We start from the raw sequence: 15,737 nt of genomic DNA, 5'->3' as shown, positions 1-15,737 counted from the left end.
TCTTAAGAGCGCGCGGCTCCTCATAGAAACTACCAGCGCAAAGACACGAGTCAGCAGTCGGTCAGAAAGCAGTAAAACACAATACTGTCAGGGAAGCGGGTGAGATGATGAGAGGGAAAAGGGTGAGACACACAGCTGTGTGTGAGACAGATGGCTTACTCAGCATGTCATCTCTCTTTCAGGGCTACCATCGATCCAACCACTTCATCGCCTCTCAGGGTGAGTGTCCTATCGTGTGTGTGTGTGTGTGTCTGTGTGTGTGTGTGTGTGTGTGTTTATGGTGAGCCAGGGTGTAATAAATTAAGGATTATGTCGTCGGTGAAGCCACTCATGCACCGGCAGATTCAAAGGTGTTATTGCGCCTGCTTGCTTAATTAATCACGGAAGAAGCAGATAATTAACGCATTAGTCGAAGGAATCTTCCCGCCATTGTGGCCTTTTCTATTGTGGCAAAATGAACACGAGGGTTCATCCGCGTCATTTCCCCCGTGAACTCGGAGGGACGGCGAGCATTTGAAATTTCAGCTCCACTGACTCCAAATTGTTCGGAGGCGTGTCATCTCCTCGGCAGCTGCTGTCACTAAGTCGCTCAAGAGCGCTCGAGATGAAATTTGGAAGGAAGGAGACGAGAAGAAAAAAAGATGGCTGCCTTTCTTACTCTCTTCTTGTTTTTAAGTCACTTGTTGTGCACCTTGAAATGTCTCAAGGATGATTGATGGTCTTCAAGGCTTTCATCATCTTCTGTTGTTTTGTCACCCATCACCTCTTTGGGGAATATTTTATTCGTGGCACAATCTTGTGAGATCCTGCCATCAGACAAAGGACACTAAGGTCCCAATAATACAGAAGTTCTCAAAGCAGCAACTCCCTTATTGACATGACAGCTAGGTTTTTTTTTTCTTCCTTCTGCTTTCCAGGACCCAAACAGGAGACACTCTATGATTTCTGGAGGATGGTGTGGCAGGAAAATTGTTTCAGCATCGTCATGATCACTAAACTCGTGGAAGTCGGCCGGGTAAGAAATACCCCCCCCCCATTCTTCCTTCTTAGCTCCGCCCACTATTAAGAGAGACTGCGATTGTTTATGAATGAACTGTTTTTATTTCTGGATAATCAATCAGGTTGCAGTTTACAACATTTTGATTGTATTGTGAAGCCAGGGGAGTAAATTAAAAGAATGGGGTGTGTGATTAAATGGGGTGAGTCGACATTTGTCTTAGTGTTTATCTTTGGACATTAGAAAGCACCAGTATTGTGTAATTGCATCAACAAATTGGCAGAAATATAAATACGGCACAAATTCCGAGAAAGGTTACATTTGGTTACTGGCTGCACAGGTTTGTTCGTTTGTTTTGACATACAGGAAATCTATTTTACAATAAGTGCCCTATTTTCCCATCCAAGTAATTACCTGGATGTATGGTTAAAATTACACCATTTTGGAAATCTGGCCTCGCATGCTATTTGTTTTTCCATTTGGAAACTACTCTGAGAAGAGTCAACAAATAAGCAGAAGATGTTTTTCAGGGTCAGGCCAAGTAATTCCATCTTTATGTTGTTAGTCTATCATTTCTTGAAAATATGTCAGGTACTGTTTGGAGCACTTGCATTAGACTAACAAGAATTTTGACGATATTTTTTTCATCCACAGGTGAAATGCTGTAAATACTGGCCGGATGACAGCGAGATGTACGGTGACATCAAAATCACTCTGCTTAAAACGGAGACGCTTGCCGAATACACAGTCCGCACTTTTGCCTTGGAGAGGGTGAGCTTCATGGTCAATGAATATGATGATGTCTCACCTGCATGTTCATCTGAATCTTTCTACCAAATTGAAAAGTACCGAATCCAACAATTCCCTGCAGAAACGTAAGAACCAAATTTAATTCCCTCGTATTTCGTGGCGAGCTTTCCCAATGGGACCTTACATTCAAGTGTTTCGAGCAAAGTTGTGTTTGACGGAGCTTATTCCTGCTCCGTCGCTTTCTGTGGATCATTACCAACGACAGTTTCAAGTCTTTCTCTTACCTGCTGAAGTAAGCCTTCAAATTAGAAACCGCGTACTGGAAGCGGATTAAATACTCGACAGGGTTGGCTGCTGATAGGTTTGAGGGTCACGTGTTAATCTGGGAAGAATTAACAGTCGTTATAGAGACGCCATTTTCCTGTCTTTCCAGCTCTTCCAACATTTGGCCCGGTTGGCCTTCTTTGCCGTCTGTCAATCTCCTGGGGGAGCCTGACTGGAAGAGCTCCAAGTGTCTCTAGAAACACAAACACGGCATTATCAACACACTGTCACACTCGTTCTTTCGTAAGCACACGCTGCTGTTTGTTCAAATCAGCAAGAATTTAGGAGCCGGTGACAGCTTGTTTTTTTTCGAAGCTTTCTGAACATGGGGGTGTATTTCTGTCTTCGACAAATCTTTACTCTGCAGCTTTGACTTTGAGGTCTGAGGATAGAGGGAGAAATTGTTGTGTGACTGCAGCCAGCACCCCCCCCCCCCCCCCCCCCTCCTTGAGCGCCCAGGGCCTGAGTTATTCCTTTCCACGTCTGTAAAACTGCATCTGCTGCGAGTCAGCGATGCCCTGAGGCCCGACTGTCCTAGAAGACCCAAGACCCCATATAAATAATGCCCACAGCTAAGAAATCTGTCACATCTATCACAGAGGGGCAACATCACTGAATAGATGGGAGCCCGTCTTAAAAAAAAAAAAAAAAGGGCCCCCTGGCTGTGATGCAAAATGTTGTGTTTTACACACTCATGTTAAGTACGGATGGACGTTTTTGTTGACAGAGAGGATACTCAACCAAGCATGAGGTCCGTCAGTTTCACTTCACATCCTGGCCCGAGCATGGGGTACCCTATCACGCCACTGGTTTGCTCGCCTTTATACGAAGGGTGAAAGCTTCGACGCCGCCCGACGCCGGTCCTGTCGTCGTCCATTGCAGGTAACTTGCTTTTAAGCTTCTTTGGTGTCAAACAGACAAGTCCCAAAAAAAAAAAAACTTTTTTAGAAAACTTGCAGCATCAATAGTTTGTCTTATTTTTAGGAAATGAACCATGCAGACAAGTGCATTTGTTTTGTACATTGTGAATTATTATGCTATAAAAACACAAATTGCATTTGTTATTGCTTTGAGTCTAAATAGTCCAAGAGAGGCTGTTTAAATTCTGCTGGAAGTTACCGTTTTTTTTTTTTTTTCTCAAAGCCGTGTGATGTTCTTTCAAACTTATGAACGAGTTCAATGTTCTGGCAAAAGGCACGTCGCTTGCCCTGATGTCTCTAAACTAGAAGCTGAGCTTCACTGTGTTTGTTTACGTGTAGCTAATATGTGAGGCCCTTACAATGCCTAGCCGTTGCTAATAAACTAAATTCAAGAACTTTAGGGGAAATATATGAGTGACAAAATGCATAAATATTAATAATGTGGTTAATTATGCATTGCCTGCATGTTTGTTATCTAGAAACTTTTCGACACACCCCTTCCTGTTTTATTTTGTTTCACATCCCATTCGACAAGAAAAGAAATAGCAAATAATTATTTTTTTAATTTAATCGCATAATCGAGGAAATTTGATGAACTCTAAATAGTTTCATGTCTATTGACACACAGTGCTGATCGTAGCACTTAAAACACTTGAAGTTGAAAAAAGTTAGTGCCACGTATAATCAACCCATTCAGCTTTGCAATTCTGTATTCTTCTACCACATCATGAAATACCATTATTTATTTATTTATTTTAAATACTAATCCTTTAAATCATTGAAGTAGGTGACCTTGGGTTTCCATCTCAATTTCTCTTGATTACATGCCACCCAGCTTTTGTTAAAATTTCAAAACCATAATTTACATTTCCTTCAAGGCAACCTCATTTGCATATTCCCATAGACATACTTCTATTTACCTTCACTTTAAAGTGCTTTTTAGCTACTATTTTGAAGCATCTCTTCATTTAAATGGTCACATCTTTTCGGGTAGTCACTGACACTTCACATAATAGAAACAAGTACAAAGTACAGTAAAGTTTTCATGCCACCAGAGAATACTTTGATCTTCGAAGCTCCTACAGCCTTATGCCTTTCAAATTGCGTGGAGCATCGATGGAGTGCAACAGCCGCGCCTGTTCATTATTGAAAGGCCAACTCCAAAAAAGACACTCTACGCTTGAAGACGTGTGAGGTTCCTAATGTTCTTTCTTTGTGTGGCAGTGTGGGTGCAGGCCGCACGGGTTGCTACATTGTGCTGGATGTCATGTTGGACATGGCTGAATGTGAAGGTGTGGTGGACATCTACAACTGTGTCAAAACTCTCTGCTCACGACGAATCAACATGATCCAGACAGAGGTCAGAGCAATTGGGGTCGAACATTCAGCCACCCAATAGCATGAGAGTGTTTGAATTTTCCATCTTGCGCCGAATGGAGTCTAAAATATACATTTTGGCTTCTTGTTAAAAAAAAAAGAAAAATCCACCAAGTTTTGCGTTTTATTCCCTCTGAGATGTTCGCAAAGGTCAACGTTGTCTCGGTATGTGCTGCGTAGGCACGTCCCATTGTTTAGACCTGACGATCATTTGCATATTCAACATTTATTATGCAAAACCAATATTGGCATAGCTGTTTATTACAGTTGTAGCCATTTGCTTTAATTAAAATCCTAGCCAATCCGGGAATGTTTGTATTTGTTCTACAATAGCTTTTGTTACTCTACCAGCGTGTTTAATTTAGTTTTTGTATCGAAGTGCATTAATGTTGCAGCGGTGTTGACTGTTTTATAGTAAGTCGTGCCTATTATTTCCACACTTTCACATCCCTGAGCAAGGCCTTCTAAAAGCATACAAATCCATGTCGAATGTGTTATATTTGACTGTACGTGTGGATGAATAATGCATGATTTGTGTTTCTGAAGTTGTTGTTTTTTTCTTTGCTTAAAGGAGCAGTATATATTCATCCATGATGCCATTTTGGAGGCTTGCTTGTGCGGCGAGACGGCCATCTTGGTCAACGAGTTCGCGGTGGCCTACAGAGAGTTACTGAGGGTGGATTCCCAGAGTAATTCCTCGCAGCTCCGGGAGGAATTTCAGGTCAGGTTTGTTTTTGGAATGGTGAAGCAACTGCACATTGTTTGATGGAGTCCCCGTCTGTGAATAGCTTTTTTTCTCACAATAAAGAATGAAAACAGGAATGAAATCTGTCGCCATAAAAAGAAAACCGTTAAATCGAGATTTTAAGTAACGTTTGATTTTGCCGTCCTTTACTGTCATTAGTTTTGAAAGGGGTTAATTGGTTTGGAATAGAACTATAAAAAAAAATTCAAGGCAGGTTGACTTCATTCATTGTGTTATTAATTTCATAACTCAACTCTAGCTGCTTCTGACTGACTCCATCTTTTTTCATTAATGCCTGATGTTTCCCGCAAATTTGAAGGATGTTTTCTCAAAAATTGGAGTTAAGAATATATATGAAGCACACAATCAGCGCACACAACGGCCTAATTTATATCAGTGCAGAATCGTAGCTACACTTTCTCTGCCCTCTCTTTTTATTAGGATGTCTGCATTATTCATTACAAACCAAATGGACGCCTATCTTGCAATGCTACACAACAAACCAATGTTTATTGTGGCGCTTTCTTCTTTGGCACATCCCCATCTTTCCTTTTCTGTAATTATGCCAATGAACACAAATAGACACACACAAAAAAAAAAAACAATGATGGAGGCAATAAAAGCATGTGAACTGTGTTTGCCGGTTGTAATTGGCTCCAGATTGCACTCCAAACATATACGCAACCTATAGTTCTTCACTTAAAACAACAACAAAGTGACAGAATACAGCTGCTCTGCTTTATGATGACATTTTGAAATGTGCACAGAAAAACAGGAAGTAGTTTAATGAGCTTGTTTTTGTTGTGTTTGCGCCACATGTGCTTCCACACAAACATGCGTTTGTGTGTATTGCGGCGTGGGATGACGATAGTGACACTTCACCGTGCGACCGCATTAAAACCGTCGGTCGGGAACAACACGCTGGCTGCACGTTTCATCAGATGTTGATACGAAGAGAAGAGAACCAGCTGTGTTCTTGCATGCTCTTCTTGCCTCATCCTCCGCCCCCATCCTCCTGCAGTGCTTGCGTCGCCCGCCAACCGCAATGAATCCCGGTTTAGCATTTCAAAGTGAAAACCGGGGAAGCTGGTACGCTTCCTTTAATTTCATGCGGTTTTATCCCTTATGTTCAACGTAGAAGAATTATAAAGCATGTATGTTTGGGATTAGGCACATGTGCAACCAGTGAGACTCTGTAATTACAAACATGCCTTGCATTGATGCTGCCGTCTTATCCAACTGCGACTGTTGTTTGGAAGCTTCCCTGCCACCCAATAAGATATTTGCTGTCTGATTTGAGCCAAATCTAAGTTGTATGATTGATGCGGAGCCTTTGCCAAGTAAAGATGATGGACTTTGTTGGGTATTTTTTTTGATAGCGTGGAGGATTTTCATGATACATTGCAGATGGCTAGCATTTGCTAGCAGTTGCGCTAATCTATTTATTTCTCCATGCATTAAACTTTCGGATTTGTGCCAAATCTAAGTTGTATGATTGACGCGGAGCGGAGCCTTTGCCAAGTAAATATGATGGACTTTGTTTTTGTTTTTTGGTAGTTTGGAGAATGTTCATGATACGTTGCGAATGGCTAGCATTAGCGCTGATTTGGTTAAAAGAAAGCTAACGTAATATTTCACCATTTAACCGTCTCTTTCTCCAGACACTAAACTCTGTGACTCCACATTTGGATGTGGAAGAGTGCAGCATCGCCCTGTTGCCCCGAAACCGAGAAAAGAACCGCAGCATGGACGTTCTGCCACCCGATCGTGCCCTGGCCTTCCTGGTGACGACGGAAGGGGAGAGCAACAATTACATCAACGCCGCTCTGGCCGACAGCTTCCACCAGCAAGCTGCCTTTATCGTGACCCCGCACCCTTTGCCCGGCACCACGGCCGACTTCTGGAGGCTGGTCTTTGACTACGGTTGCACGGCCGTGGTCATGCTCAACCAACTGAATCAATCCAACTCGGCCTGGGTGAGGTCAAAGAGTCGTCCGTTGTTCTGTTAATGAACTCGGGTGATAAATGTGTTTCACAGGTGACACTTTGGCCATAGTTTTTCTATCAGTCAGAACTTATTTTCCCGCACCGTCCTCTGCCATCGTTCCATCTGTGTCTCACTGTGCCCGGGATTAGTTCCTTCATGCCATTTTGTCTGGCTTTGATCCCTGACCACATTGATCTCAAGGAACGACTAGATAACACCCGGCCCACTTTTTTTTTCTTCCCCCTCCTCAAGTTCCATCTCCGGAGAATAGGCTTTTACTGCCCTCCAGCCCCATCTCAGGCTTCTTTTTGTTGGCGCCCCACTTTTTCAATCTCGGCTCATGCTGCATGTCTTCTCCCTCCTCCTCCCTCCTCCCTCCTCCTCCTCCTCTGCACTAGCGCCTGTTAGATTTTAATTGTGTTTCATGTCGTCCCGACAACAGAGAAGGAAATCTCAGTCGTGATCAAGATGAAAAAGGTTAAGAAAAATATTGAAAATGTACCAGATAATGAAACGCAAGGCGCTTGAAAATAGACACCGCTTTGCTTCTCGCGTAAGATTGCATTTACAAATGAAACTCTTACAACCTTGGCATAATCAAACTCGGCTCAGTACAAATTTCCAAAAAACATGTTTCATTGTGTCGCGGGCTCACGTTAAATCATTCATCTTGGTCAAAATTGCACCGAGGCAGTCGAAATGTTTCAAACATGGATTCAGTCAAATAAATGTGCAATAAATGCAACATGTTGAAATATTTCCGTTTTTATCATCTCCCTGTTCAAATTTTTTTGTTTCTTTCTGTAAAAATCGAGTCGTTGCCACTTTTTTGGCAACTTTAATCACGATACTCTGTTATGAGCGCAGTTGGGGAGTTAATTTGAGCGATTGGAGTTCTCTGCCTTGCTTGCAATCTCATAAAGAACATTACAGCTCCCTGACTCATTCTTCTTCTCTGCTATTATTAACACCAGCCTGCTGTGTCTGGGCACCTCCTGTTGTTCCAGGGGCTCCTATAACCCAAGTGAAAGATAGGCTACCTTTAAATTCAACAGCGTAAACCAAAAATTCGAGTGTCAGAAACGGCCTTTCACATTGTGTGAATTTTATAATGAGAGCAGAAAGTCAGTGATTTCACAAAAGATACAGTAAGTTTCAAATCCACCGCAAGTGACGCAATGGTGAAACTTTTTTTTTTCCAAAACCAGACATCTATTTTCTAAAGCCCATTGTGAGCGGCTGCGATTATTCATTTCTACTTTGCTTCAGAATACTCTCGATGTTTTCATTTTTTAATATACATTTGAGATATTCCGATTTATCAAACTACTGAGTGGAACTAGCAGTGCTAAGCTTGATTTGTTTGTTTTGACATGCTATCCGGTCTCAGTCACTTTTTCCAATGAGGAGAAGATATTCGTTAATTGAAAGGCTGATGTTTTTTTAATGGTCTCTTTTGCTTCTCTTTTATACGTCTTAACTTTAATTGCCTGATGAAGAAATTCGAGTTCTTTTTCAGTCTCTTGACTTATTGAAGCTATAGCATTCCAGAGAGTATAAAACATCTTTACTGTCACCGTCAGGACTGTTTGCTTGCGTGCATTCGCACTTTATTTGTTTTTTTATTAGACACTGGACATTTTATTAGCTCACACTTTTAAAAACTTCCCTAGTTCTTTAGTTTCCCAATTTTCTGGTAAGGCATATATTTTAATTTAGAATAGTCTTACTGTTCTCTTTCTATCAGCTTCATCAATTCCACTAACTTTATTTTAACTCGGCTCGGACCTCATTTTGGTAATTTTGCCAAAGGGAAGGCTGCGCCGCTGTGGGAGTGATCACAATCATGAACAATCAAAGTGCCTCCTTTCATTTAAAATGAGCGGAGGCACAGCAGCCCTCAACCTAATTATATATTTGAATTTGTGAACAGTTGACCAGCTAACTGCTTTGAACCTAAAACGCTTCAAAACTGCATTTCTGAAAAAACCAACCGTTGTTCTATATTATTTGTCCCACCTGTAGCCGTGTGTCCAGTACTGGCCCGAACCTGGTCTACAGCAATATGGGCCCATGGAGGTGGAGTTTCTCTCCATGTCAGCCGATGAAGATGTCATTACTCGCCTCTTTCGGGTCAAGAACGTCACAAGGGTGAGCATCATCGGGGTTTAAAAAAAGAAACATGCATTTGTCATGTTGCTCCATTCACATGTGATAGCTTATTATTCTAACCTTATTATAAATGCATGAGCTGTGGACCATATGTGAGTCATCTCAAAGTCAAAGCATTGTCGGCATGTCTGAGAAGAAGAAAAACGCTCCAGTCTGAGGGGAATGATTTGAATTTCTATACAACAACTTTGTGTGCGTGCGTGCGTGCGTGCGTGCGTGCGTGCGTGCGTGTGCGTGTGCGTGTGCGTGTGTGTGTGTGTGTGTGTGTGTGTGTGTGTGTGTGTGTGTGTGTGTGTGTGTGTGTGTGCATGTGTGTGGGTGTGTTAGTGCGAATGCAAAACTTGATGGCGGATTTTTACAGCATTGGTCTTTTCATCTTATCTTGATTTCAGGGGCTTACTCAACAGCAGCTCTCAACTTCTATAGATTCATTTTAAAATGCATCCCAGAAATTTGTGTTAGGTTATTCATAGACTGTATTATAACAGTGCTTGGCAACTTTCCAACATGCAAATTCAGGCCAGACGGCTTTCTTTTGTGTGTGTGTGTGTGTGTGTGTGTTGTGTGTGTGTGTGTGTGTGTGTGTGTGTGTGTGTGTGTGTGTGTGTGTGTGTGTGTGTGTTAATTGCACACAAAATATATATATATAATTATTATTTTGTTTTTTATAGCTTTTAGTTTTTTATTATTATTTTTTATTTTTTATTTTAAAATGCTCTTTAAGGGAATGTGTTTGATTTCCTCTTCTCTCCCCAAACCAAAATTTTCCCCCCCTTGTTCCTGATGTGGATGCAGGTTGTGTTTTAGACTCTGAAATCTGCATAAACACATGCATGAATTCTGCTCCCTGTCAAGCAATTACAAAAGGCAATCTGCATGCAAGGTGGTCCACCCACCCGGCCGGCCGGCCGGCCGCCTGGCTTTTTTGCAAGCGTTGCTACATGCCGTGCCCACGACATCCTGTCTTGATTGCCACCCTCACCTTCTCTATCATCTGCCCTTGGTTTGACCCTCTCTTGCCATGGTACTTGCGTCCCACTCAGTGCACATGGCCTTCAAGGGGAGGGGGGCATTTAGTGGAGACAGGAGGGACTGGAATAATTTTGCAAGCATGATGAGCACAGTATGGAGGAAATGCACCGTAAGCACGTGCAGCTTTGAGAGAAGCATTAAAGAACAAGAAAAACAGCCCAGTGTGAGTGCTATAAAGCAATTCCTCCCTGTGTCATTGATGCCTTTGCAAAGCCAATTTGCATGACTTACACTTCTCAACTGCTCCTTAAGTGTTAGGTGAGAGTCTTGAGGGCAAGGTTATGAACACACTGAGACCTCCTTTTGTCTCACACACACACACACACATGTGCGCACCCGCACACACATTTCCAGTTGTTGTGCCACTTGCTACTTGCAGACCCATAGATCTCCCAGTCACTGTGCTGACTGAGCACAGCTGAGAATGCCAGCAGGCAGCCTGGGGAACGCTCAAACAAAACTAGTAAACGACAAAAAAAAAATACTGATGCGGCTGTAAATACGAGAGCAAAAAGAAATCCTTTGGTTTGTTGGCAAAGGGATTGCAGGGTGACTTGCAATAATATTGCAAACGAGCAATTAAGCGGAAAATAATATCCTTGACTGAGGGTAAAATTTGTCCCCTTTTATATTAAGCATACAGCAGGATTAAAATTTGCCTTTTTAAGTATACAGCAGTTCATTTTTATGTTGTTTTGATTTTTGTTTTTTAAATTTTGTGCATTTTCTCATGTCTTTGGAGCAGGTTTGTCCATTCATAAATATCCTGGTTTTTAGTTTCAATTTTATTTGTTTTTGGATTTTTTTTTTTTAATTCTTATAAAAAGAGAGCTTTTTTTAATTTGTTGAGTGTTGCTCTCAATGCCAAGAAAGTAAACTATATACTATATATATCATCTTCAGCTGCAAGAGGGCCAGCTGGTGGTGTGTCAGTTCCAATTCCTTCGCTGGTCGCCATATCGGGACGTTCCCGACTCTAAGAAGGCGTTCCTCAACCTGCTGGCTCAAGTGCACAAGTGGCAAAGAGAGTGTGGAGAAGGCCGCACCGTGGTCCACTGCCTGTGAGTAATCGGCCGACGACGGCAACTCCGAGAATCGACATTGCTAATGTTGTCATTTTGAATTGAATTGCATTGTTTGGTATGCGCTCCCCCCCCCCCCCCCACACACACACACACACACACACAACACGCCGCTTAATGAATATGAATGGTCCGTCCAGGGCATTGCCAACACATCACACGTTCATCCATCCCCCTCCCGAAAGCGCATCACTCAACGGTGTCACACGGAATTACGCACGACAACGGGGAAAGAGATTATGGAGATCAAATCAATTATGACTTAATAAAAAATGGGATGCTTCTCACTACAGCAAATCCAGGACTGCCACGGCACTGACAACAATTGATTACCCTCCCAATTGCTTTTATTGGTTGCGCCGGCTACTTTTGCTACCTCTGCTGCGTTGGCCTCAGGAGAGTGCGAGTAGATTGTCCTTTAGTACTTTATTGATATAGTCTTAACTTTGTGATGACCAGAGCAATAGGTTCGAGGAAATGCCAGGATGCACTTTTATTTCTTTATTTTCCCCGAACAGCTTTTACTGAATTTTCTATTAGTGCATCCAGACACTGCACTCTTTTAAAGAGAGTCATGTGATAAATTGTACTTGGTTATTCCTTTTAGCTCGTTATGGTATCATATTTGGTAACTTAAGTGGGGTACTCGTTTGACCCCCATGAACTTGTATTTGATTTCTCCCAAACAGTAAATAAAGCAAAATAGGGATATTTGTGTGTCATGAAATATTTGTGTATAATAAATAATAAATAAATAACAATAATAATAATGAGGTGTAAAAAATAAAATAAAAAAATAATAGAAAATAATAATAACATAATACAATATGTTAAGAAAGCTTGATTCTGACATGGCATGCTTGTAAATTCATAGACATGCTTTCAAATTTCTAGTCAGTCCTGGTTACTGTGTCTATTAATTATTCATAGTTATTTTTCGTAATTATTCATATTCATATTCTTTGTCCTTGAACACAACACAACATTAAAACTGCATATATCAAGTGATGCAAATTTATTTCAATAAACAAAATGGCAAAACATGTGTAGTATGTTTATTTAACCAGATAAAGTGTAAGACGAGATTTTTTTTTTGTTTGTTTGCCCCCAATAAACTCAACAGTATGTTACTGTGGCTGTTCTGCTGTTACTAGTCACCGGCTCCCGTTTACAATGATGCATTCTGTGACATATTTGTTTTTCTTCTGTTATACATTTCCACTGTGAAAAACCAAAAACGTCAAATCAAGTCAAGTAGATTTTGTAAAGAAACCAAGCTGGTTCTGTGCAGTGGAAAAGTTTCAGCTACTTTTGAAACAACTTCCATGTGGTCTCTCCTCTCCAGTAATGGTGGCGGTCGCAGCGGGTCTTTCTGTGCCTGCAACATTCTCCTGGAGATGATCCAGTACCAGAACATGGTGGACATCTTCTACGCCGTCAAGACACTACGTAACTGTAAACCCAACATGGTGGAATCGCTGGTGAGCATTTGTAAATAAAGCAGTAAGGTCCTTTCAATGTTGTGTCACTTGAGGAATGATTTATTTATTTTTTACTCAGGACCAGTATCGATTCTGTTATGACCTCATTCTGGAGTACTTGGACTGCTTTGAAGGGAGATAGCAACTACATGCAGAACAAAGATCCCGCATGCTTGATTTAAGGTCGCCCGGAGGCACTTCTACGTCACTGCTTGAACCTGCTATTGAAAGAACTGAACATGAATGACAAAAAAAAAAAATATGGTTCAAAATTGTAACCTTTAATGTACAGCTGTGATTTTTCTTCTTGTGGTGACGTTTTATCTTTTTTAAAAAAAAATTAAATGTGCTTTCGCCGCTGTACTGAAGCTCTATTGTGCCAAGGGGTTTCGGTAGCCCAAAAAAAAAGAAGAAAAAAAAAAAAAAAGAATGACAAAATTGACCCGTGTTGTTGTGAAGTTGGGTCACCTTGGCCGTGGTTCATTGTTTGAGTTACAACAGCGTTATCTCTACATGGACATTTTCTTTTCCCTCCAAGAGCAGTTCATTGTGCTTTTGGCATGAATTAACTAGCATACCATAAACGGCCTTATTCTCTGACAATAACACACGATAAGTTTCGACAAAGCGGCCAAGAGATTTTCCAGTAGAGCCACGTCTTCTATTTTTTTCCGTCGTGTGTTGGCCACACAGTTGATCTTTTCCTTGGACTCTTTACAGTTGCAGTGCCAAACCCTACGACTGACTTGAACATTTTTCTTATTTTCTTTTTCTGCTTTATCTTGATAGATAATCATTCAGTATGTACTTCTCTCTGTGATTGTATCTCGCAACCATTTGGAAAGAAAGAGGAGTATAAAAAGTGCTTTTGCCAACTGTAGCAGTTGGATGAAATTATGTAGGCTAACATTTATGAGGCTTCTGGATTGAGTTGAACTTTGGCATTAAGAGTTATTACCATTCATTGTCACTTAAAATCACTCTCGAGTTTCCTCGAATTGCTAAGATCGACGCCGACATTTAGCATCCTTAGCGTTGTTACCGTACATATTGCAACAACTTGAAAAGTTGCTGTAGTGCTTAATAATTATATATATATTTTTTAAAGTACTAGCAAGGGGGTCATGGTGTCTGAAGTTATTGATCATTTTTAAGTCATGTAAAATATCCAAAAGAATAACATTTATACAAAAAAAAAATACAGCCAATTTTGTGGTCACCAGATAAAATAAAAATTGGAACAGCACATTTGGGCTTCTCGCATTCCTAGTAATTTTATACAATTGCCGTTAGTGGAAAAAGTCACTGTACATGTCTGAAACATATTTTTAACAAATATAAATGCACCACGAGGGAATTATTTTCCATTTTCCTGGTATTTTTCTCCAAAGGCAGGAAAATGTTTTCTGTGAGCAGCCATTATCATCCATCATCAGCCTTTAAAATGCTCTAGCTAGCATATCTCCCCAAACAGTATAAAGAGCAGCTTTTTCCTGGACATGCCCTAATAGACCCCTGAAAGCCACAGAAAGCTGACAAATGGAAGCCAGGTGGACATTTTGCAGCTGTGCTTAAGAAAAATAATGTGAATGATTATGGAAGGGGAATGAGGTAGCTACTGTTTAGCCAGTGATCAAAACATACTCACTGGATTAAAGCAGCAAGTGCCTGAATATTTCTTTTGTGGCGACGGATGGACGGAATGTGTAGATACAAATACTGTACATTGTCATGTGAATACTTTGTGAATAGTAAACTATGTCTGCCCAATTGTGACTACTCCATAACCATCAAGTTGAATGTCTTGTAAATGACATTTTTTCGTCGTTAATTTGCGCTTTTAACAACCACGTCCGTTTGAGTGCAGCATGTTTGACTCATTTTCCTAAATAGACGCCCAAACGCCATCCCCCGCTGTGCTTTTCAGCAGCTACTCCCACCCATGTGAGTGAAATGTACTTTTTTGTCATTCCAAAGCTTTTAATAATGACTGCGCTCCGACTGCCATGTTGGTTCCGTTGACTTCACTTGTTTTCTGTAGGAACCAATGATACATGACTACTGTGTTTCTGAGCGTTGTGTTTGTGAAGAAAAGTGTGTATTTACATAGCGGTATGGAGAAGGACGTTTAACAATAAAAGAACAAGATGACGGAAGAAGAGCTTGTTGTCGATTCAATTTAAAAACCAAAACAACATTCGAATTGATTTGTCAATCGAAGAAAGAACAGGACATCCTTCTTGCTGTTAGTTTTCGACCCTTCATGTTTCTCCTGCGAATGTGATTCACTTCCATCTTGAAGCGCCACTATTTGATCTCCATCTTTTTAATCTTCCAATTTTCACTTTGGCCAAATGTGAACGCAAGCAATTTTCATCACAGCAAGAATCAATTTGATTTTGCCTGCTTCTTTGCAATTTAAACTGTACCTATATTTATATTTTTATGAAGACATGCATTTTCACAATTTTTAGTTCTGCTCATGTTGGTGACTCATTCCTTGCCCTCTTTTCAATTAAATTTTCTGATCTCATTATTCCTGAGCAGGTGCTATATACCAAGCAAAGCTAGACAGAAAAGGAAACGCAAGCCTTTGAGCAGCAGAGTGATTTATAGAACAGTAAAAGCATCTGCTGCCACTCTAAAACATAAGAGCCCTCAGATCTATAGATGGAGCAGATGTGGCAATAAACACCGAGCAGCAGCGTCAATTCTGGGTTTGTCCAAAAGTTAAAGATCAGGTTGCTGATGTATTGGACTTGGATCATATAATCTGCCTCCTACCAGTGTTGCAAGGTGACCATCCTATCCCCGCCCCAAGATAAGCAAACCCCAAGGACACAGAAGCCAAGGAATTAGTGGGATTCCAA

At 41.0% G+C, this 15,737-nt stretch overlaps 1 protein-coding gene across 4 annotated transcripts in view; it reads left to right on the top strand.

The window, feature by feature from the left end:
- ptprub (protein tyrosine phosphatase receptor type Ub) overlaps positions 1-15,018 on the top strand; it is a 116,474-nt gene extending 101,456 nt beyond the window's left edge. For all 4 annotated transcript variants that reach the window (XM_085918166.1, XM_085918164.1, XM_085918165.1 and 1 more), the window contains 11 exons: positions 183-219; positions 918-1,015; positions 1,652-1,768; positions 2,799-2,953; positions 4,216-4,351; positions 4,940-5,089; positions 6,775-7,089; positions 9,126-9,251; positions 11,208-11,365; positions 12,732-12,867; positions 12,947-15,018. In XM_085918166.1, the coding sequence (XP_085774292.1) occupies positions 183-219; positions 918-1,015; positions 1,652-1,768; positions 2,799-2,953; positions 4,216-4,351; positions 4,940-5,089; positions 6,775-7,089; positions 9,126-9,251; positions 11,208-11,365; positions 12,732-12,867; positions 12,947-13,009 (1,491 nt within the window). In that variant the 3' untranslated portion in view covers positions 13,010-15,018. The remainder of the gene's footprint in view (positions 1-182; positions 220-917; positions 1,016-1,651; positions 1,769-2,798; positions 2,954-4,215; positions 4,352-4,939; positions 5,090-6,774; positions 7,090-9,125; positions 9,252-11,207; positions 11,366-12,731; positions 12,868-12,946) is intronic.
- The last annotated feature ends 719 nt before the right edge of the window (positions 15,019-15,737 follow it).

Source organism: Syngnathus leptorhynchus, chromosome 8 (assembly GCF_054491065.1).
Source record: "Syngnathus leptorhynchus isolate UIUO chromosome 8, UIUO_Slep, whole genome shotgun sequence".
Lineage (NCBI taxonomy): Eukaryota > Metazoa > Chordata > Actinopteri > Syngnathiformes > Syngnathidae > Syngnathus > Syngnathus leptorhynchus.
The sequence above is the reverse complement of the archived record's forward strand: the minus strand, read 5'-3'. Positions and strand labels throughout refer to the sequence as shown.